General features: G+C 43.8%; 1 protein-coding gene across 3 annotated transcripts in view; it reads right to left on the reverse strand.

Annotated features, from left to right (window-relative positions):
- Window positions 1–25,056, reverse strand: part of HIPK2 (homeodomain interacting protein kinase 2) — a 137,106-nt gene that overhangs the window by 73,116 nt on the left and 38,934 nt on the right. For all 3 annotated transcript variants that reach the window (XM_021536531.3, XM_021536501.4, XM_021536513.4), the window contains exon 2: window positions 21,940–23,038. In XM_021536531.3, the coding sequence (XP_021392206.1) occupies window positions 21,940–23,038 (1,099 nt within the window). The remainder of the gene's footprint in view (window positions 1–21,939; window positions 23,039–25,056) is intronic.

Genomic DNA, 25,056 nt, shown 5'->3' on the forward strand with positions numbered 1-25,056 from the left:
TAACTTTTCAACATTATCTCTAAAGTACTCTGGGAATTTTCAAAATACAGATTCACTTCATTCAGCAAACACCTATTCCCTATTTGTGCTCTTCCTGAAGTTTGATGTTAAACTTTGTATTACTTTGTAGTTTACGTCACTACAACACACTAGAAATTATTTGGATAATACAAATTATTAATTACTTGCCCTCACAGATAGCAAAAAAAAAAAAAAAAAACAAAAACAAAAAAACCCCAAAAAACCCCACAACAAAAAAAAACCCCCAAAAAATCCCGATTATATAATTACTTCTTTCAGGTGAGTTCTCAAATGAAGTATTTAATCTGAAAAAAAGTTCCCTGAATATTTAAAGTATTTAATACATATACAAAATATTTTAACTTCATAATATGCATTTAGATTCTTGAGTCAGAGAACCAGCCAGACAGCTAGAAGTTGGGATGCCTTTTGAGTCTGAACTGCCAACACCTTTTAAAAATTGTATGTGGAGATATTTTTAAAAAACCCTGGCCATAAAATACAGTTTTCCAGAAATTATCTCTGCAGATGGGTGTTGATCTGCAATGACAGAAAGCATTTTGGACTTCTGATTTACTGTATTATTTAAGGAAGGTACAAACGCCCAAATCTTACATATGAAATCCCCATTTTCAAAGTAGCAAGGAGAAAGGAAAAGCAAAAATCCCTAGTGAGAACTGTATGTGTTTAATAAGTCACTGGCAATCTCTTAATGATCTAGGTCATGGTAATCCAGCCTGGTTCTCCCTCTCTAGGACTTTGGTGCCTGGCTGCAGCTCTCCACACCACAGTGACATCCCTCGAAGCCACTACAGCCCGTTCTGGTTTTCTCTTTTGAGTTTTAAGCCATGTGTTGCCTGGTATGGCCAGTGCACAGATGAAGTAACACCATGTTCATCCAAACCCCTCCTCCCCAACTGGTTTGCTACTGTGGGGTGGTTTTGTCCCTCCTGGGTGCCCATGGTTTCTGTGTTTCATTGCTTTGGTCTCCTCAACTCCTCCTTACTGCAAGCACGTTTCTGAGAGAAGCAGCAAGTGCAGGGAGGCAGTGGAGGGTTTGGTACTGGGCACTTGCAAACAGGGAGATTTGAGGAAAAAAACAGAGCAGGCACGACGTTGCCACGCTTCTCTCCTGTGCCAGGGTTTTGTCTTGCGCCTGGCTACCCCACCGTGAGGGATTCCTGGCACAGGGGTTATCACCTTCTCCCCTGGTTCTTCTCAATTTCTCCCCTCAATGGATGCTGAGGATTTTAAGAATCTGAAAGGCTCTGGACAGCTGTGCACTGAGGAAGGATGCCCACCTGGGCAGCTTCCCACTCACCAAGGCCAGGGCTGGCAATAACATCAACCACCCCAAAGACCTTTTCACAGGGGATACCCCAGAACCTGCTCAAAGCAAAAGGTGTAGCAAAAACACTGGTCCTGGGACATCCCCCATACCAAGGGAGATTGTTCTATAAAACTGAGAAAAGCAGAAGAACCCGTAAAAACCCAACCAGCCAATCAATCAACCAACCAAACAAAAAAACCATAATCTGGACTTCCTCAGCAGCTCCTTTTCAGAACTCAGGAGAATTTTGAAAGCAGATTTTCCAAGAGCTGTTATTTTAGTGAACCTGAACCACAAATAACTCCACAGCTGTTGCATTGGAGATGAATGGATTTAAATCAAGAGAGAAGCAATTCCTCTAACTTCCATATCATAGAGAGTTAGAGAGGTATTCTTGTACCATCCAGGCTGTTCCTGAAGCTTTTCTCCCCGGAAAAAATAACCTAAAAAGTCACCTGCTAATCACCAAAATAATGAAATTGTAACATTTTTTTAGGAACATACTTTTTAAAATCTAGCTTATTTTCAAACTCTTTTTTTGCAGTAACATTGAGATCTGTAAATAATTCACTGTTTCTTAAAGTTAAAATCCAAATTCTCTCAGATAGGTAGACTGTCCTACCTGAAAAAAACCCAAAAAAGAAAAAGGTAAAAATCCCAAAAATAACAAGGCAGATTATAAGACTTGATAAAAACATAAACTAACAATTGAGTGCATCTACACCAGTGTTCCAGTTGGGCACTTTCAAGGCAAACCTCTCAGCTGCTCCCACTGCAAAATGGTCTCAGAGTGCACAAATGTGCATTCACCCACTGAACAAGACCTAGTCCAAATCAGCCACCCTTGGAATGTCCCAGACATGGCTGTTGGGTCCTTGACAAAGGATTTGCTCTCCAAACAACCTCCTACCTGGCCACACTGATTGCTAAGGCACATAGAGCCATGGACTCGTGGAGTCTCACACATGTTCCTTGTTGCCTGCCATCATCCATTGAGAGTAACTTTATGTTTCATATCTCTGTGCCTGTACCCAGAACACTGTGAATTTTCTCGTGTGTCCCTTTACTTGGCAGAACAAAAGCACAGGCCAGATTTATCGCATGATCCTTCATGAAGCCCATGAAAGGATAAAGAAAATTAATTGAAAAGGTTAATATACATCTGTAACAAGCTATCCTGGTTATGACATTTAGCTTCCCTGACACAAATGAGTTATCCGGACTCTTCTCTAGAGCAGAGATAAATGTCAACAGATATCAACAATCATGTATTCTAAATACGCAATGCGTGATTTTTTTTCCCCCTGCTGTTTTGAAGCACTACTGCTTTAGATGACAAGCATGAAATACTTAGAAACTTTTGGAATAAGATGTTCTGAATCCTCCTCAACTTTTAATAACTTGCAAATTGTGCTGTCACCCACAGGACAGCAGCAGAAAGGTGCCTGTGCCAAGCAGCAACAGCCAAAAACCAGTTCCACTTCACTGCACCAAGCAGGTATCACTTCCCACAAAGCAGGAGTTGTAGCTGTTGGGTGTCAATTTGTTCTACTCAGACACCGGGGCATTAAATGCAAAATAATGCTGCGGAATGCAAAAGAAAAATTGCAGAAAAATGATCCAAGTTCAGTAAAATCTTACAGAGTTCTCAGTGGAAATGACTCTGGCTTCTCTCGCTGTCTGAGAAAGCATGTAGAGCCCACACAGGATATGCTTCCATAGAGGAAGGCAGGATCTGCTTTACAGTAGGCACACATGTGCTAGATAGCTGTTGTTTACTAGGTCATGTTGATTTTGCTTTCAGCTATGTTTTCTTAGGCACCCACGTCTCTTCATGTAGGAGTGCCTTAGAAATTACAAAATATTACTCCCACTCAACACGCACTCGAGTGTGTATACATTAGGTTTGTGTGTACATAGCTACAGAAATGCCCACCATAAACAAATATTTGCATCCATAAGCTTTCAGAAAAACAAAGGTATTTTTCCATCCCTTCACAGGGAAGGACTGCACTTGAATAGAGCAAGAGCTACATCCTCACAGCTTTCATTCACTCCCCTCATCCCAAAAGTACTTTGGGATCCCAGTTCATCTGTGCTTCATTTCCAAAGGGATGACACTCAGCACAGCTCTGTTGGCCACCTCCCTCCTGGGGCAGACGGAGGGGCAGAATAGGTTCCTGATCTGCTGAAAGCCTTTCCCTTCAATGCAACTCGCTTGCAACTCAGCGTTTCCCCACAGAGGGGCCTCCAAATGCGGATAATTTCACTGTTCTCCTTCCCTGCCTCCGAAGCATCCCTTCTGCTAGCTGTGGAAAAGCCCAGTTTCTTGGAAAGCAGCAGATTCTTGCTTAAGATCGGAATTCCTGTTACGGAAGCTGATCCCGATCAAGCCCTTCCCTTCTGCCTCGACCTCCACCCCACTTTAGGAAATTCACCTTCCTGGAAATGTCTTGGCTAAAAATACAGACCTCAGAACAGCCTGTGACATTTCCCCCTTTACTACATAAACTTTCCACTGGCCAAAATCCTCCCACCACAAGCCAGCCCACAATGGGATGCGGGGAGAGCCGCGGTGCCCTGGAGCAGCAGCAGGAGCCCGCACTCAAGCATCCATCCATCCATCCATCCATCCATCCATCCATCCATCCATCCATCCCATCGGCACCGCTCCGGCCCAGAGCTCCCCTCGCACGGGATTTGCAAGATCTACAACCCACCCAAAGGGTTCAGCCCCCCGTGCTCGTCCCGCCCTGCTCCCCAGCTCGCTGTCACACCGGGTTTGTTTCATTTTCTAAGCGGCAGCTTTTACAGAAGCCACGCAGCAGAAGTTATTAATGCAGCTTTGGTACGGGGAAAATCTCATTAACGTCAGCAAAAGGAGGAAGACTTCTGAAAAGCTCCCAGCTAATTTGCTTTCTTTTAATTTCTTGCAATTACAGTAAGCAGCATAACGCTCTCCCAATAAATGAGTCTTTAGCATTGTGGCAGAGTATTCTCCCCAATCAATTCTCACTCAAACTTTTAACCCTTTGCTGGATTGTTGGAGAGCAGAAATGACTATGACATGCACCTTCCCAGAACAAATGGTTTTCAGACATTTCCAGTAATTTCTTCACATGGTGGAAAATCCCTCTTTTGGCTGTGCTTTTTTTTTTTCTTTTTTTTTTTTTTTTTTTTTTGCTTTATAGCCATCACAGCAGTACCAAGCTGGTGCTTCCCACATCCTTTGCTTGGTCTAAATTCAGTTTCTCTTACAGTAAACACAGTTCCTAAAGGCTGCAATCCAGTTCTTCTCTGAAAAGAGGTTCAGTGTAGCATATCCCACACACTGGCTGATTTTTAAAACTTGCTGTGTGATCTATTTTCCCTTACTGCTTTAAGAAGTTGAAGAGCAACAATTCTATTTCAGACTGCAGCTTATTATTTTTACTCCACTGCAAAAAAAAAAAAAAAAAATTAAAAATGAAGAATGTTGAAGAATGTTTAAGCATACAGTCTGGAAGATAGTAAGAGGATAAGGGTTTGGTTTGCTTTGTTAAAAAAAAAAAGGCAAACATTATCCTTTTGATACAGTAAAACTGGATTGTTTTTTCAATTACCAAAAATGCTACAATAAAGCCAAACCCAAAATTTCATTTACCTAATTTCATTCACAGTGGCAGGTTTTCAATTAGAATGGAAGAAAAAGATAGGGTTGTTATTGTTGGAATTTGTTTTTTCATAGAAAATTTGATGAAGTGGGATTTTGGAGGGAATTCACATTATGATTAGCCTTATATGAGATCACTTATTCACATCAAAACAAGTTAGAGAAGCCTAAACATTATTATTACTATTATTTGATGGCTCTTACAGTCAATACTACTTTTTTTTTTTTTTAATTCTCAGATGTGGATTCATCAAAGAAGCTTAGCTTTTCATTTTAATTAAGTTTCTAATCATAAAGGCTCCAACCCAATAATTCCCAACCCAAAATACAAAAGAATCTGTTGTTATTTTTTCCTCTTCACACAGACTGACTGACATATTTCACTCATTCCTATACTAGCACATAGAGAACCCTGAACAGCAGGAGTGCCCGGGAAGGAGAAGAACTCCTACTTGGACATTTGGAAGTCTCTGCCCAGGTCTAAACATTGTCCAGCCCTCCCAGCAGAGCACAACACTGTCACTAGAGAGAAGCAGCACGAGAATCTTCTTCCTTTCATAGTTAACAGAGGCCTCTCCACAATAAAAATGACCTATCTGTCCTAGGGACTTCACAAAGGAAGAGAAAAAAGCACATCCTGTCACATTCTAGAATACACTGAGTTGTTTGCAGAGTTAATCAGCACATATGGAAAAAAACCACGCTGTATTGATTAAAAATAACACTGCATGTGGAAATCAGGTGGTTAAAAAATTGCTATATGACCAGACCCTTTGCTGAACACATTTCAGCCAAGGGAAGCTTCTTGCACTGATTTGCAAAGCTGCAGAAAACCCCACTCCTGCCAACATTTGAAAATAATTAAGTAGGATCTTTGTTGTCTGTGGAAAGAAAATAAGCCAATAAAAATACATTTTTAGCTTCTTTTAAACGATATTTAATGATCACCAAGTTTCTTGCATGGATAGAGCTGTATTTGCGCAGTGAAAAAGGGGGTCCACCAGTACACACACACACGCACCCAGCCCTGCACTGAGAAACGAGTCGTGCATCATTTATGGCAGCTCTGTGTACTTCATAATGTATGCGTGGATGACCTATACTGAGTGCAGGATGCTTAAACTGTCTCATTTGTCCAGGCCACTCACAATCACACAATTAAAGGATGGCCATAAAGAAATCCTCACTCAAACAGAGAACAGACGGAGAAGATTAATTTCCTTGTTTTCTTAGAAATGTGCCCCCCCCGCAGTCCGCTTCATTTACAAGTGAAATCCAGGAGTGACAGGGATTTACAGTATTTAAAACAAAAAACAATCAAGAAATTAGAAGTGGGTCAGGAAAAGCAAAGTCGGAGAATTTCACTGGACAAATCGCAGGGTTGTCACCCCAGCAGAAGTCGCTGTCAGGAACCAAACACCAGTTTAAGTTTTCCTCCTTTTTGTGGAGATATGAAGACATTAGACACAAAATCTTCCTTTCAACTCATCACTATTCCAGCATTTTAAAATGAACTCTTATTTCATCTTGGAAACATAGAGCACTGAACAAACATGTTTGGTGGTGCTGTCAGTAGGAAAAGGTCCCTTCTTGCCACCCTTCCTGCTCAGGACCCAGAGCTCCTCAGCTGCCAGGAGCATTAGAAAACCCATTCAGCCAGAAATTTCTGCTCTCACTAAAAACACTGAGCTCGCTGTGCTCCCAACAAAGCAGTGTTCAAAACAAGCACTGGCATGTGCATTTATGTGAGATGACTGAATGGCCCTGCAGGTTGATAAAAGGTTCTGGAGTCTTTCACACACAACTAAAGTCATCAGTTTGAACCCAACCTGTGCCAGTAGTGTCTGGAACTGGCTGCAGCAGGAAGACTGCTCTGTTCCATCTCACAGAGTCAGCAGTATCACTCTATCCCCTGGGAGACAAATATACACGCTGTTGTGGGGTGCTCTGCACCGTCAGGACAACACTGGTGGCATGGATTGAGATCCACTCTCCATAGCTAAGTTTTAATTGAAAATATTCTCCACATTACCAGTTCCTGCAATCCCACAAATCATTTACTACGGCCTCATGATCTTATGGATGACACTTCAGTGTCCACGACAACATGCTAGTAGAACCCATTCCTTCCACATCATGCAATAAAATCCTGATACTGTTAGATCTGAAGATCATATCTAAAGAAGTAGTAAATATAAAAACCCCAAAACAATACCATCCATCTGGAATCTTCCCTTCCCTCTATCTCCCAAGGCCATGACCAACTCCTGCCAGTCAACTTTCCCACATCAGGTCAATATTAGTACGCTCAGTCTGCCAGAAAAGATAGACATAGAAACATAAATTCCCCATCCTGTTTGTTTATATATAAATACTTAGCCATAAGGAAGCAAATCCCTATTTTGCCTGAAACTCATTTCTGAGAGCAAAGGTCCAATCAGGCTGGAGAACCCCAAAAGATACGGCAAAACCAATTGTAAAATTATACTGAAATAAAGCATGCTTTGGATTAAACTTCATTTCACTGGGATCTTCAAACCTCCTACAGGCACTCAAACTAGTCTGGTTTTAGCCCATTTTAACAACCTTGCACTGACCACTTCAAAACTCTTATTAACCTGGTGGAAAGTACACCCTAGGCTTTACTTTCTAAACAGTACCAAGCTGCTCATCAGCCTTTACCAAAATGACAGAGAAATAAAGTGTGATCCTCCCTATGTGAACGACAGGCTTTGCCCCAGCCTCGCTGAGGTGGCAAACCCTGCTGGCTTGCTCCCGTTCACACAGACCTGCACATGCTCAATAGCCCCATTGATTTTGTTTGTGCAGGCAGAGAGAATCCAATTTTAAAAAGCCACATTGATTCCCACCCATTAAAAACAGAGCAAACTGCAGCATTTGCTAAATGGATAGAAAAAGACTGAAGTCAGGATGGAGGGGTGGGAATAATGTCATTACACTAAGCTCGTTCTGAAGGACAGAGTATTACAAAACCAGACTATTGAACAGTAACCATTTGACTTTTATTATTTGTTGTAGTTTCTAAATTACAAAAACAGCAAGTCAACAACCAGGGAGTGTCCGGGCACAGTGACAAGGGATGCACAAGGAAGGCATCCTAGAGCATGGAGCTGTGATTAGTTGCATTTGGAGCATGAAGACACACATACACACACACAGAGGGAAGAGGGCACAGACACAGGAACTGCGAGAGAAGCCCTGCAACTATCAGCAAGGACCCTGTCTGATTTTCAGTTCTTTGTTTTAGCACATTAAACAAACAGAGCCATCGCACAGGTCACCGAGAATCTTCCTTCTGCAACTGTGGCCCCAGCTGCACTGCACACAAAAACTATTATTATTCTCTAATGGCTGCACCTTTTGGACAATGATTCAGTGTTTTGGAGTTTTTTCTTCTCCTTTTGTGCAGTGCCACTTAGTCTTTTGCTTCATTTTATGTTTTATTTGCACACTCTTGAAATCTTCATGTAGTGACTAAAAATTCATGAGGCAGCCTTAAGTAGGAGCCCCCGCTTCCCTCCCTCCCCTTTTCCTACCCGTAGCAAGCAGTTGAGGAGGTACTGGGCACATGTCAGTGCTGCTGCAGCAGCAAGGGGGTGGGAGAAGCTGCAGATGGGGAGGGAGATGGTGCTGCAGCCCTGAGGATGCCTCCTCATCCTGCATCTAGGGGCACAGGCAACAGACAGTGGCTGGGCAATGAGGCTCATCCGTGCCCAGCAAACACATCCCAGAGCAGAGGCACTCCGTGCTCGATGTGCTGGGTGTGCTTCAGCTGCACACCACGAGTCTGCCCGTGTACTGCACAGCAGTCATTCATCTGTTCAACTTCAGCCCAACAATGCCAACAGGCAAGTGCTTGCTAGCATTAGTGAGGCTTTAATAATTGGTCCCAGCTGGTTAGTTGTAACACGCCTTGTTGTTGAGCAACTACCTAGTAACGCTGTCAGACATCCCCTGGTTGCATAAGGAGGGTTAGTATCTTTATTATTATGGGCTGCCACCAGCCTATGGCACTCTCCACAGATAAGAAAGCCTTTAAGCTCCTGGTCAGTCAAGGGCACTTTGGAAAATCGTGTGCCAGCTTCAAGCAAAGCAAGCTCAGGCTGTAGCCACAGCAGCATCCTGCCCTTGCTGCCAGGGTTCCTGCTCCCCTCTGGCTGCCACGGGGGCTATGCCAATGCCAGCTATTTGCCATCTCTCTGGCCACCACATGGGCATGCAGGAACCCTGGCTCACTGCGAGGCATGTGGGCATGCATGGTCAGAGCAAGGCGGATGTTTCAAAGTGTTGTGCAGAAATGCAGCCCAGTGCCTGGCTGGGCTGCTGACCAGCACCACAACAGCAGCAAATGCTATAGCGTGGCACAGCTCCAAAATGCCAGGCAAGGCAACGTGGGATCAAGCAAATGCACCATTCCTGGAGGGGAAGGAAAAACCCAGCCATGTGGATCCCTCAAAAGGCGAAACTGTGGAGGAAATATCATGGAAGTGGCCATTTCACTTCATGAGATGCTTGAGCATACGTGTGGCTCTAAAAACCTCAAAGTTTGCAACCCTCCCCTCACTTGCCCTGCAATTTGATCCATGTGATACAGCAAGTCAGGGACATTTTCTGCGGAAAACCAAGCCCCGTGCTCTGCTTTCTGCACTGTCACTGCACTGCTGTGACAGCCCCCTTACAAAAGCAGTGACTAGAGTTATATCCTGCATGCAGGATTCTTACACAACTTCAAATGTCATTTTGTGGGCAGTAATCAGATCCTGTAGCCCCCAGGCTAAGATAAAAGCTGTGAGTGTGTCTAGGAGCTAGAACTCAACAGCTGCTCCAAAGCACACACCTCGGACTGGAAATAAACCTCTCACAAGCCCATGTAAGACCAAACCACAGGCTAGGGCTGCAAGGAGGGATCTGTTGGCTCTGTTGGCCATCTAGAGACTCTGACATTTGCCATCCTCTGTTCTCATCTGAACCAGCCTCTCATATCCTGGGGTTGCTGCTGTTTTTCTCTCGCCAACTTCTACTTTGGCAGCTCTTCAGAGCCTGAGATGGGCATCAAGGTGCTAGGAAAAGATCCTGACAACATACATAGGGCAGACACTGTTGCACTTCTAGAGCTGCTGGAAAAGCAGCTGGCAATTCCTCCCTTCTCAGAGGAGGGGGCTGAAGGCTTGGGTTTGTTCAAGGGTCACTCAGCAGCAGCTCCTCACCAAAGTGGTGCAGGGTGGGAGCTGTCAGCTGTGTCTTGATGCTTAGCTGCCACACACTGCAGACACATCCTTTTCCAACTGTAGTAATTCAGAGGGAGGGGGTTTACCTTTTCCATTTCACAAGAGGCTTTTGCCTTCCTTCACAGACTCCTGTCTTTTCAAGACATGAGCTATCTTCCCATGCAAACCCTGTATCTCCAACAATCACACACAAACAGCAAATCCACTGCAATGCTCCATGCTCATCACTACCACTTCCCATTTGAGCAGCAATTCAACACATAGTTTAACATTACCCATGCCTCTGAAAGCCAAGAGGGCCATTCACATAAACTTAATTTTAGTTACTCTTGCTGGATCATAAGTACTGATGCTGGAAGGTAATTCTCTAAATCCAATGTAAATGTTTAAAGTTCATTCCCAAAGGATTTATGTAGACATAAACATACAGATTAAAAACAAGTAAGACGTCGGGAGCTTTTTACTACCTTCTAAAGTAGCCAGGCACATGGATATTTTATCTCTCCTTTTGGATCTGCTTTCTTCCAATGGCACAGTTCAGAGACTTCATACAGATCAGAGGCAGAGTTCAGGCTAGCACTGACAATTTCATTAGAAAAAAAAAAAAGATGGAATTGTGTTTTCTTATGTTCTCTGCTCTTTTATTGCTATTTTCAAAATGAAGAACAGACACTACCAAAGTGCTAAGGGCTGAAAACATAACTCTAAATGATACAGGAAACTCAACTTTGTGCCAATCCATTTTTATCCTCTCTTTGTGGCCATAACAAAGCTGAGAACAAGAGCCAAACAATGGAGAAGAAAGAATAATTTCAACATAATTTTTTTTGCTGAAAGTAACATCAGCAAAAATAACAAGAATCCATTCAAAAGACAGAATGTTATCTTCCAACACAGTTAACATGCCTTTCTTTCTGTCCCTCATTATATATCTTACACATCAAGCTGTACTTTGACCTCCTTACAAAGGAATACATTTGGAGCCACCATATCCCTGCACCCATATTGGCATTGTTAAGTGAAATCCAGCCCATAGTACCATTCTCTTCCCTGCTCCCTCATGCACCTGCCAAGGGGAGATAGGTTATCAAATGAACCTCCAGAAAAACATTTCCAGAAACAGCAATATGACTACCTCCCGCTCTTGTCTGTGCTCATGCAGCCCTTCAGAACCCAGTCCATTAATTTAACAGGCTAACAACAACATGAGCTGTATTTTTGACAATATGGGGATGAGATCACATAGATAAGCTTCTATTTCTGGTACAGGCCCTCACCATTACTTCCTTTTACCTACTGAAATCAACTGCCAATATTTCATCATTAACTTTTAGCACAGTAACCAGCAAATTCATCTAGCCTCAGCTGAACCTGTTTATATTTTAGATTTTATCTGTCCCTCTTACTACTTTCGTGAGCATCAAAGAAATACTCCATTTTCCTCTTCAATGACTATTCTCTGTTTGCAGTCTCCCACTGACAAGTAAAACACTTGTAAAACTAAATATATTGAAACTTTCCTTAAGTCATCAGATGCTCCTTCCCCGACTTTGAGTGCAAAGCTCTGCACAGAAGCAACTATTGGAAACACAAATTCTTACCCTGGTGAATCCAAAAAAGGCCATCAGCTTTCCTTCTGTACGCCAGCTGTCACATTAGCATGTGTGCTACCCCTCTTTGTCATGTGCACTCTTGTACCCCATTACCCTTTTGTTTAAGGGCCTCAGCCACAAAAATCTTTGTGCACAAGGTGCTGTAAACACAGCCCTGCTTCAGCAAGCAGAGCATTCCAGGAGAACAACACAAGGTAAATGGTACAGACACTTCCATCTAGACTGGAGTGTACAGGCAGAAAATATGGTGTTGCCCAGCAGTATTACAAGCCATCTAGCTATCCTATGTGCAGTTAAAACAACTCAGTGCAGTGCAGCTCCTCCTGATGCCAACTGAAACGCTGCTAATGTCTCCTTGTCTGCTTCTATGTGAGCACAAGCATCAGCTGCTAGAACACACAATACTCCTTATCCTCAAAAGGCTTCAGCTGGTGGCCTTCTTGAAGCTATGTAAGTCACTAGAGTTATCTGAAAACTGCCCCAAGCCTCTCACAAAGGTAGAAATTCAGTGATGATAGTATAAAACTTTCAACACTTTTAATGTCTTATCAGGCCTGGGGTATTATACTTGCTTTTGAGAACTTCTGCTTCAAATAAGCTACAAATGGCAGTGGTTGACAAAAAAACAAAATAATGACAAGGAGTTAACCCTACTCTTTAAACTGCAGATTTTTCCATTCAGAGTCACTTCAGCTAGATTCAAGTCAATTCCCCCACATCTACCCTGCCTCTCTTCCTGAGCAGAAGCCTTTGGAGACAAACACTAGATTTGTTAGTGGGTAGAAGTCTGCTACTCTCTGGCTAATGAAGACCAACAGAAGCAGGGACAGAACCTGGATGTCCACCCAAGTACTGTTCCACATGGTCACAAAGGCAAAATAAAGGTAAAACAAAAATTAAAGGTAAAGCCAAATGACTCATGTCTGTGCAGATAAAACAATGTCTGCAATTACTTTTGTCCTTCAATGAGCAAAAAGAAAAGGTCAAGCTGCCATTCAGAGACTCACAGATTACGTTCCAGCTCCTGGCAGGAAAGGGATGCTGCCCTGTTTGGAAATTGACTGTCTCTGGCTTTGAAATCTCCAAACAGCAAGTAGGGTGAAACTTCATCTTCTTTCATCCCTCATCTTTCCTTATAAGGAAAACAGCAACTTCCAGGTAACCATGGTCTGTCAGGGGATTCCTCCTCTGCCCCTCCCCTCTCTCAGCCCCTAGAGCCACTCCCTTTTAACTTCTTTCTCTTAGAACTGTAATCTCTCACAGTGTGTGTATGTATATATATATATATACATATATATACACTTGTATGGATGCCTCTCTTCTGCATTTTTTTTTTTCTTGTAAAGCACCACAGAACAATTCTTATGTGATCTATCCTAAAAGGCAAAGGACATTTCCTTGACCTTTCTTCCTAAACAGGTAACAGCTGTGGCTACAACTCAGCTTAAGTCAGGCCACAAGATTAGTATTTTTCAAGCAAGATAACCACTGTCAGCTGCTTGAAAGTTACTCCTTTTCTCCAGCATGGCCTGGAGAAGGAGGTAGGTACTGAGCCCCCACCTGAAAATAAGATGCCTTTACATAAGCTTAGGCTAATTTGAGGCATCAGTGCAGCAAATGGTTTGAGAAGACAGAAATTGGGGACTGGAGTCATGACATTCAGGGGTCTGAAGCTGGGGAATGTATAACCCTATATTAATTGTCGCATCTTCGGGTAATTTTTCCTCTTCTGGTAATTATTCATTCATTTATAAACCAACACCAGTCACTTTTCTAACCTCATCTCTAATAAACAGCAAAGCAGAAATACTTTCTAACCAGAAAATGCTCTTCAGTGTAATATAGCTTTCCAGTACTGCTGTGCTGGGGCCTAAGACTTGTGAACCTAATGAATGCACATAGTAAGCTTCCCCCATGTTACATTTGCATCTCTTGCCTGCACTGAGCAAATGTACAGGAGGAGGTAAAAACCTGATAGGATTTAAATACACGGTACTTGAGTAAAGTATCCCTGAAATCCTGCACAAACTGTGTTGCTAACGCTTTTTCATACTTGGGAGAGGATGAGGAATCTCCCTGATCATAATTCTTTTATTTTCACACTTGGAGCAGTGATCTCATGCCAACAGCCCCTCACCTCATTTTGCTTCTCAGCAGCATCCTCAGCCCTTGGTCAGCTACTGCCCTGACCCAAATACACATTGAAGTAAATGCAAGAAGACATAGAAAATGCTACTAGTGTATAAGTGTGACTGCAGTACTCTCTCCTTCACTGGTCACCTATTGCTGGAGTAACATCTGTGGGCCCACACCACTGCTCCTTTCAGCTGCTGCTGCTGTTTTGTCTTTGGAGCTGAAAAAACACAGCACCCTCTACCTGCTCTGCTTCCTTTGCACTTGGTGAGGAAGTGACTTGAGTGGGAGGAGAGAATGGAGGGCAAACACAAAACCACTGAAGTAAGCAGCTAGGAGCAGAGACCAAACTTTGTGCTTTCCACACACCACAAACAGGCAGCTCTGATTGCAGCTGGCTCTTTGTAGCTCTGTCAGTTGTACCTTCACTCACTCTGTGGCTGCAGCTGCGTGTCACCATACTGAGCTTCATTACGTCCCAGCCCCCAAGCTGAGCACAGGTACCTTTACCAAAAACCCGTGTGTCTTTTATGTACTACAGAGATAGTCTGAAGTGCTACAGCCAATAGCTGCAATAGGAGGGTTTTGATTTCTTGTAGGTAAATAATTATTTTCAAGTAAAACAACCTGGCTATTTGTACCTGTTTCAGGCTCGCCCTGATACAGTAAATACAAGAGTGACCTTGATTTTTCACATAATTTCACCAGGCTGCTGCCTTAACAGGCCTTACTATGCTTATAAAGCTTAAGAGAAGAAAACAGACAGCAGGAAATCCTGTGACAGGCTTGTTTTGGTGGTGATGAGAAAGAAACAGTAGCAGAAGAAGAAAGAAAAAAAACACCCAAAAACCCATAAACCCAACACCTGTAGCCAACCTACAAGTGAGGAAAGCGTGACTTCCAAGCCACTCCCTGATCCTCACAATGTTACTGAAACTACTCTGACAGCAAGGATAAAGAAGGTAGGGATTAGTTTAGGATTCTCTGCGGGGTTTAAAAGATTTGTGATGTTCATTTTGGAGTTCCCAGATGACTTCAGATGGTAGTACATGGACTGATCAGAAGTGTATTTGCCTCCTCTCTGCACGCCCTGAAAGAAAGCACATGGGAACTCCTTCTTACCCATTTGAAGTGTTGTTTGTTTCCAAACGTAAGGTACTGCTTTTGGGGAGGTCAGCCCTGGGTGTGGGACTGGGTGGTGCAAATGGCCACAGAGAGAAGGTTTGCTTAAATGGGTAAGTTATGTACTAGAGAGGTGGAGGGAAAGGGGAGCACAGTTCTAAAATCATGTCCCTCTGGAGGCCACATGGAGAAGGATGAGATGAGTTACCCCAGTTTGGGCAGGACCTGTGTCAGAGCTGGTGGTTGACACTGAGCCCTGGTCAGCAGCCACATCACCGTGGCTCTGCTCCTGCTTCTGTTCCCTGCCTGCAGAGCACTGCTGGGGCTGTGGGCAGTGCCCCTGAGGGTGAATGGGGCTCCTTAAATCCAGAGGACTGCCTTTCCCTTTGTGGGGATCACTGGTGAGTTTAAAAGCTTCAGCAGCCTTGGGAAAATTGCATTTACCTTTTTCTCCCCAAGTTTTGTTTGCTCTTTTACACCAGAACCAGAGCCCCTCACCCAAGGAGTAGCACCAGTTGATGGAAGAGCAGTGTTTCCAAGCCTGGTACCTACCTCTGGCTGCTGCTCACATACACATCTCTGATCCAAAACACCCTCAATGAACTCATCCCTGCCTGTGGACACACAGATTCCTTCCTTTCCAGCCACCAAGACAAAACTGAGATCTGCAGGAGTAATTACTGTCAGTGCCCCATCTTTGCCATACAGGAGCTGTTTCCAGAGAGAGGAGAGGGGACTGAAGGGATTGGCTCAGCACTCAATTGTGATATTATATTTTCCACCTCTTGGACGCCGATGAGGTAAAAGGAAACAGCATGAGACTTCTCCCTTCCTTGTACTACCAAAGTCTTCTCTTTGCTGAGGAAAGGCTCCCTGTCAGACTCCTTGCAACCAGACCTTTGTTACAAATCTTCTTTGGCTCAGAGGAACGTAACTGGGCATATTTTATCCCCTTGGTTAATAAATAAACAGAGCCCTCCTGTGACAGACAGCATTTCTGACTCCACACAGGGATGCAGGCTCCTCTCAGAGCAGGGCCACATCACGAGCTGGAGCTGGGCAGGAAGGTGCTGTGGTGGCACAGGAAAAGGGGCACATCACCAGCTTTGAGAAGATAAAGGAGGAGCTGGCCTGTCTTTTCAGAGCAAAATAAAAAAATACTTAGGGAAATAGTAAGAAAGTTTCAGCAGAGAAAACACTAGGGAGTGTCTAGTCTGAGGAGATTGTTTAGGTGAAATACAGGTTTTTCTGTTTTAAATTAGACCCCAGTTAGGGAGTACAGGCACAGTGACTCTCCTGTTGGATGCACCATGAGCACAGTGCTGGTTTGCCATCCCTTCTCTGAGGTGATTTACACACAAAGGAATTTACCAAATAACTATCTTTGCTTGAGTTCTGTAAAACCAAAATCCAACTTGGCCTGACCATCCCAAAGGTGGGTCAAAGCCAAAAGCTTTCAGCTAACTGTCTCTTGCTTTCCAAGACTTGGTAGTCTGGGTATAATAAAGCTGAGATTCAATTAATCCTGATGTTGGTTTTGAAAAAAAAATCCTTCAGAATTTTGATTCTGAAAAAAACAACTTCAAATTCCAAGGGTCCTTGGGAAAGAAATTAACAACTGATTAAAATAGTGTAGCTTGAAGTTTGCTTTTCTCCACATAAGTCTCTGCAATGTTTTACAAGTTTTGCAAGCCTGCAGTCCTACCAGGCATGATCGTCACCAAGTGAAACCGAGCTTAGACTTCAGCAATGAACTTCATGGTTTCACTCCAGTCCCCATAAGAAACTTTCCTCCTCAAATAATCCTCTCTTTACCTTGGAGAGGCAGAGTCTGTAAAGCAGTGAACATTGCAGGTAGGAGTGAAACAGACTGGCAGAACAATGTGGCTCCCACAGCTGCAAACGCAGTCAAATCTGAGATAGAGATGTTTTTGCAAGTCCAGAATGGCAGAAGATTTTGAAATACAAGTGCATTGAAATAGAAGTGTTATACAAGGACATGGCAGATGCCAATTCAGTGAGCAAACAAAAAAGCACAGCCCATCCCTGTGTCATTACAACTGCCTATTTAAAGGGCAGTTTTGACTGGAATGACACATTTGTGAGTCACACAATTGGGAACAGATAGTGACTTTGCTCAGAAATCTACCTTGCTTTGGCTTCCTGTCAGCATGGCTGAAAGACCAATACCTGTCATGGCACAATGTTCATGTGTGGCAAGAGGGATCCAGTTTTGTCCCCTGCATCCCTCAGGACCTGCTCTCATCCAGCTAGGCATGCAGAGGCAGTCAGAAGCCACGCCTGCACACAGCCTCACTGCACACTCTGTAGGGGTGGTTGAGAACATGCACGCAGCCTTTATGCATGCATATTTTCTTGCAGTGTCTGAAACCAGACTGATAAACACCTCTTCAAACTGGTACTCAGCTTCATTCTCTGTTATCCAAACATTTCATCAAAGGCCACTTACCTACAAAGCAGACATCTCAACCCAAGCCAGACAAGCCACATACCAAAAGCCTTTTGAAAACAAGGAACCAAACCTGAATTTATTTGCTAATAGTGAAGGGGTGACAGCCGTTATTTTATATGTGCAATATTTGGCAAATTTTGAAAGACTAAATTCTCATAAGGTGATTACACCATTAATTAGCAGAACACTGTCATCCCCAAGGTGCCAACACAGCAGCTGTTTCAGCTGAACAGCAAAGAAAAGCCAAGAGGGCAAGGTAACAAAACTGGTAGTGCTCCCGTGAGCAGCCCAACTGCTCCAAGCACCCCCACACTGTCACCCCATGACAGAGAAGTGCTCTTGTTCCATCGAGGGACAACCTCAACTCTCCCTCTACCACCCCAGCCACCCCAGCTTCCCAGAGGGCTGTACCCCCTCTTCCACCTGGGTGCATGAATGGGGGCTCTAACAAAGGGGCCATCTGTTGCAGCCTGAGCCCTGTATTTCCCAGGATATGGGAAGCTGTTCATACATAGCTGATCAATGTAGAAGGGATCTCTCTGGTCATTCATTCCTCTGACCCTCTGCAAAGGGAGATCTCAGAATCTGCCTCAATGATCTCCCCTTCCAACTGCCACATGAAAAGGAAAAGAACTACAATAAAATCCCAGGAAGATACATTGTGAGGCAGAGGCTATCACAGCTTTTTGATCCATTACTCTGTGAACAGGGCTTCATTTCTAACTTAAGCATGTCTGGCTAAAACTGCCAAGTGCAGAGCCCTGCTCCTGAACTCTAAGCTGAGCAGAGCAGCCCTCCATCATCAGCTTCAGCTCCTCACCTTTTCCTCCAGGCACCTCCAGACCATGGCTGCATCACCATAAACCTCCCTGACAGGTCAGTGATCAGGCCCAGGTTGATGCAGCTGATGGCAAGCGACAAGATGAAGGACTACGGTGACCAGGGGGACAGGCTGGAGCCCCTCTCCTAAGCAAGGGATGTTTGGGTGGCTACCAGTAAGGTCCTACACACACTGGCTAAGGATGCCATGAGAGAAACACTTTGCACCACAGGCTGAAGCTGGGTGGGCAGAAGGAGGATGATCCTCTTCACAGCACCCCCCCCTTTTAGAAGATAACTCTGACTGTGGCTGAGATGTCCTTTGTCATGTCAGGCAGGGCCCATGGTGTGAGCCTGCTGGGGCTCATTCCCTTCTCTCGAGGCCTGCAGCAGGCACTGGAGACACAACAGCACTGCCCTCCCAGAGAGGGATTCTTGGCAGCAGGGCAGTTCCTGCAAAGCCCACCTTAGGCTGTCAGGTTCTGCCTCCCACGGGCTCCCTACAGTCAGGAGCACAGGAGAAAGATCTCCTGAGTACCACTTGTAGTAGCAGATCTAGCTTGGAGGAAGCTGTATCCTCTTAAGAGGGTTGGGAGCTAAATTCTGCTGAACTAAAGACATTTCGATCCCATTTTTGATATTTTTCATCCACTCTGTCATCTCAATACCATTTCCACCCTTGCAGAGCGCATTTGCTTAGAAACATCCCTGGTGGGACAGAAACAGTTCTGGGTTTGGGGGTTCCAGCAAGGGAGGGTCCCTGAGCAGTGTCAGCAGCACAAGAGCAAGTCTGCTCATCATTCTTTCTTCCCACAAGAAACTGGCCCAAGGGATCCCATTCATCTTCAGAGCATGTTACATGGCAGCAATGGCAAATCACCCATGGAAAAGACTTTCCATGAAAGCAGCCGTGGAGTTCTCTTGGTTTGTGCTGGGTTATGCAGATTCAGGTCAAGAAAAAGCACAGTTTGTTTAAAGACATTTTGTCATCTATGTTCGGGAGAAGAAAATGGACCTATCGTTCCTCTTGAAGGAAGGAATGGAAGAGGAATGGTCTTACATTGCTCTGAGAAGGAGCAGGATCCCACACACTTTTCAATCCTTCAAAGGATTTGGCCATCACATTCTCAAAAGCAGTGATAGGAAAAAGAAAAAACAAGCTCTTAATAATATATGGAGACAACTTAGGAATTTGCTTGCAAAAGTCCATAATAAAAAACCTCCAGCTGAGATCCAGCCTCTACTTTATAGTTCCCTGTGCTCTGCTTCATCTTTCCTTAAATGCATGGGGCACAGGGCTTCTGTCACTCCTTGAGCATGACTGCTTAGAGCCTGAGAGGTTTCACCAGTCTGAGAAAGCTTTTCCTTCACATACAACTTAAATGTGCCATTTCTTGAAGTCATCCCCTTGTCTTTTACACTCTAGCAAGCAGAACAAGTGTAAATTAAATGGAAGACACATGAAATCTTTATAAAGCCCAGTGTTTCCCCTAGCATGAAAGTTCTTTCATTTCAGAGTGGAAAGGGGTCTTTACTCTGTGCTATACTTTCCCCATCAGAAAATAAAGAAGAACATAAATTTTCCTCATGACTTGAATTTAGCTTAATCAGCAGCCCCCTGCTGATGTAATTCAACCCAATAAGATTTTGAGATTTTTTTTTTTTTTTTTTTTTTTTACCTGGTGAGCTGCTGCCCCTTTTCCCCTCCTCCCACCAATTCAAGCATGGAAAACAGGGGAGAAATTAGACAAACAGAACCTACAATCTACCAAGCTCCAACTTCAGACTGGGCAGGATAACATTTAAAATATAAAAAGCAAACTTTACAAAGCTTTTTCCTCCCTGGTGACTGCCACAAAAATATTCCTTGTTTGTTACTGAGAATGAACCATTTTTTCTCTTTCATTTCTGCTTTCTGTCACATATTTCATTTTGGCTGCCCCTTCTGTCTTTCGGCAGGGGACCTAGGCTGCTAACACAGAATCACAGGTAACTCAACAACAAAATGCCTGTATTGTCTTTCTTCTTTTTTCCTAGTTTGTCAGGTAATTGCAACTCTAAAAGCTTTTGCATATTTACCACAGAAACATGTCTCTCCTGGAGGATGGGACTGTCATCAGGTAGAATATCTTATTTAATAAGCGTCTTCTAAGGTATAAACTAGGGCTGGGCATTTTTCCCGGCCTCCTTCAGAGCAAAGGACAAGCAGATAAAGATCAGCTGCTGCAGTGCTACACTGTCAAAGTTCCTGTTCCTGTGAAAATTAACCCTCTCCAAGCTCAGAGTTCAGGCAGGCTTTGCCGCTGTGAAATTAATGAAGTAGGAAAAGGGTCTGTTACCAACCCATGTTGGTTTTTCAACCCCAGTCCTCACCATGTATAAGAAAGATTTCTTCTCTATTTACAAACATATCAACTACCCTGTTTTTTTTTGTAACCCATCTGATGAACTGTAGATGCTGCCAGGACTGATTTTCATTAAATCCATCATGAAGGAGGATCGGATTTTCTCTCTTTGCCCCTGTTTCACAGAAGTACAATGATAAAAATGTGGTCTGAACATTTCTAAATTCAGCTGTTATCTAAAGACAAATTCCCTTCACCCCCTTCTCTATTTCCCCCCACCCCTGAAGCAGCAATAGAACTGCTTTTCTCGGTCCCTACGATGTTGAATCAAGCTGACTGGTACCAAAGAGAGGTTCTGAGAACATCTACAAGAGAGACTTTGTGTCTTGGAGTCAAGACAGAGTGTGAGGATGCCTTGCCAGGGGTTATGAAAAGAGGCTGCTCTGATGAAACTGTTCAACAGGCTGAAGAGGGATATACCTGATTCACACATTTCACTTCAGGCACACCTGTGCTGAGGTCACAGCTCCAGCCTAGCACGTAACAAAGCACTGTGAGTGGGAATCAACAGACAACAACAGGTCCTCACTCCAACACCAAATCACTGACAATACTTGCCTGGAGGAGAGCTGACAAGAGGCCAGCCAGAAGACTCCCATTGTCTCAGAGCCTGTGTGAAAACCAATCCTCGACAAATCATCTTCTGCATCCACACAATTTTCCTGTGGGCCAACCTTACACCTCTTAAGTCCCTGGTTTCATATATGAGAACTGACTGGAAAACACTTTTGAGGTATGGATTGACTGTTTAGGTTGAAGTAGCTCTGAAACCAAGAACCTGTATCATTTGGCTTGTAATGGAAATGTGTACATCAGCTCTTCTGGAAACAGTTCCAGCGAGAACAAACTGATAGAAGTGAAAGACTTTCTAAACTGTAACTGGCAAACTCTATTTTTGCAACAATTTATGATTATTTACGAACTTATAATGGTTTTCAATGAAAGTAAACTCCAAGAGAGGCGTTAGGACATAATTTTTTCTTATCATCAGCAAGTCATTCTAAGAGCCATCTCTGTTTTGAATTAAGGGATGATTCTCATTCATTTAAATGAATGTAAGAAAATTCCCTTAGGTAAATTACTTATCCTGTATTGTAGTGTTACACGAGCCCAGTCTCTTACCTGTAGTATCTGGATTGAAGGTAAGTAGAACACACAGCCTTAGACACATGGCTAGCTGAACCAAAGTCTATGACCTTGACCCTATATGGCTGTCGGGATGGGTCTACCAGCATGATGTTTTCTGGTTTGAGGTCAGCATGAATCAGTCCCAGGCTTTTCAGCTTCATTAGGGCAGTTGCTACCTGCTGGAGAATCGGTCGAATGTACTTAAGGGGCAATGGACTGAATTTATTTTGTTTTAAGAAATCATAGAGGTTCTGCTCTAACATTTCAAATACCAAGCATGTGTGATTCTTGTGCTGAAAGCATTCATAAGCACGGACAAAGTTGTAGTCATCCGCGCTTTCCGTGCTCAACCGAGCCAGGATGCTCACTTCAATCTGGCCTTGCCGGGCATAAGAAGGGTGGTTTTTTAGGATCTTGATAGCCACAATCTCATTAGTGCCACGTTTCCAGCATTTGACTACTTGTCCGAAGGTTCCACGGCCAAGAAACTCTAAAACTTCGTACGTGTTGGTCATGGAACAGAGCACCTCATGTTGCACCAGTTGGTAATCCCCTTCACTGTTGGAGCCACTGTTTTTGGAAGTGGCCGTGGAGGTGGTGGCGGTGGCTACAGTGGCCCCACTGGCATTGTTCTGAATCATTGGTGGATGCTCCTCAATAATCTGCACGCTGCTTGTGTTCTCAATCTCCTCACTCTTGCGCTTAAGTCCACATTTTTGGTAGGTGTCCAGAAGGCTCACAGTGCTGCGACGCATCAGGTTGTGTGGCCCGCCCAGTGTTTGCCCAGACACTGCAACCACACCAGAAGTGCTGTTGGCAGATGTAACCACGATGTGCCCCGTGCTTGCTGGAAAGATGATGGTCTGCTCGTAAGGGATGCTTGGATTGGGGATCTGGAGGGAGGCGTTGACGGCTGCTGCGGCGGCTGCTTGGGAGGACTGCACGTTCTTGCCCTGGTTGTAGACTTTGCTGTGTGTGCCGTACCCAGTCATATCCCAGTTTGAACTCGGCTCCACTTTCAGTTTCTTCACGCTACAGAAGGCACTTGACTGAAGGGTATGAGGAGAGAAAACTTGCACATGCGAGGCCATACCTGCAATACAACATCAGAATGAAACCACTGTGTCAAGATGCTTTCCCCAGCTTTTTTCATTTGCTCAGTGGCATGAAAGGGAAATGGGATACAGGCTATAGATACATTACACACACACACACAAAAACCAAGTTCTTCCAGAAATACGTATTCAACACAAGTAAAATATGCTCCAAAATAAATCCTTACCCCAGGTGGAACTATACTAACAACAAGATTTCTGCTCTCTTGTTCTCCCCGTTTCAATTTTTAATAACAGGAATGTACATGTTATTTTTACCTCCTCTGCCTAAAGAGACTCCTATTCCCATTGTCTCTAGGAATATATCTAGCTCTCTGGAGGAACTCATGTCAAATACTGCAAAGTATTCTGACTACAGAAGCTAAATCTCAAATCCTCAGGCTCATCCAATCCTAAGCAGTTTAGTGGATCTGACTTAAGCCCTCCACTGTATGCCCATAAAACTACTGTGTAGCTTCTGGCCTGCACAGAGAGAAGATGGGACCAGGAGATGGTACACTGTGAGCAAATGGAGGTGCATAGATAAAGCTGAGGAGCCAGAACAGAAGAAGATGATGTTTCAGACTGCTTGCCAAGTCTGTGAGTGGGAATTGTGCACAATGCTAGTCTATGCTCAGAGACACTGGAGATGGGAGTTACACAAACATGAGCTTCACTGTGTGCTCTCAGTGCTCCCAGATTTATAAAATTGTGTTCATCTATTCTCATTTGCTGTGACAATACCATCACCAGGAAGCAGATAGCAGATCCCCTGGAAATGAACAGCATTGTTTATGAAGCAACATACACATTAGCATGTGGCAGAATTAGCTCCTAATATAGCCTTATTTTTACAGGAAAGACAAAAACCTATTTTAATGCAAGCTTATTTGGCTTCAGAAGAGTTAATGATCTTCTAAATATTTTTTAAAAAACCCAGACCACCAAAAAACAACCCCACAACCTCATAACCAAAGTGAAAATAATGCATCACTGAGACAGACTTACTGAAGGATTCTGAGTAATATTCCACTGAAACAGAAAATGTGCCTATTCAGAGAAAAAAGATGTGGTGCACGGAGAAGGGGACAGCTAAGTCCTGACTTGCTGCCAAGCTTTCCCTGCCCAGGTAGGGATAGTACTGCTGGGGCAAACATTTTGTGAAGAACACAAATCCATGGGGACTTCTAGGGAAGGAATCAGCACCCGGCAGGAGTTAGAGCAGAAAGGCACAGCCTCCTTCACCCTTCTATCTGTCATCAGTGTTTCTTTTTAATAAACCAGAATGACTAGGGAAGAAAAAAGACAATATGCTGAGCTGGCACCATTGTTGAATTATTAAGCACAAACATAACCTTGACTTGTTTTCAACTTAAAAAAGTTAAAAGCTGAATGAATGCTTCAGTAACAAAACCACAACAAACTCTGCAATGCACATGGACAACTTCTTCATGTGGAGGCGTGAAAGTATCTGACTTGGCCTCCTCACACTTCACTAGTCCACCTTCCTCTTCAGGAGATTTTCTGGAGCTCATGTGTACACAAACACATTCACACACATGCATGCATAAACTTACTCATATAGAAAAATGTGAATGTCACTCCGTACTCACAAAGCTCAGTAGTCAAGTTAATAGATTTAAACACACCCAGCACTCACCCAGCACTCTTTTTCCACTTAATTCCCAGCAGCCCAAAGGCCAGGAGTGGCTCAGGAGAGGGGTGCTGTGGTGAGCCAAAACTACTCAGAGGTAACAGGCCAAGCAATGTCTCCACTTTGCTTCAACACCCCTGCCTTCACCCCTTCCACAATGATTAATTTCTGAGGACAGAGCAGATGCAGAAGAAAACCCCTTCAGGACACAGGAGGAAACCCTCACCTAGGGTTGAACATGGTACATAAAACCCCACTGGTCCCAGTCTAGTAACAAAGCCCTGCAAATCACAGCATGCTGCCCTCTGCAGACATGACCCCTGTCTCTAAATGGATTTATGATTGTTTGCTGTTGTTCCTTCT

Source organism: Lonchura striata, chromosome 1A (assembly GCF_050655825.1).
Source record: "Lonchura striata isolate lonStrDom1 chromosome 1A, ASM5065582v1, whole genome shotgun sequence".
Taxonomy (NCBI): Eukaryota; Metazoa; Chordata; class Aves; order Passeriformes; family Estrildidae; genus Lonchura; species Lonchura striata.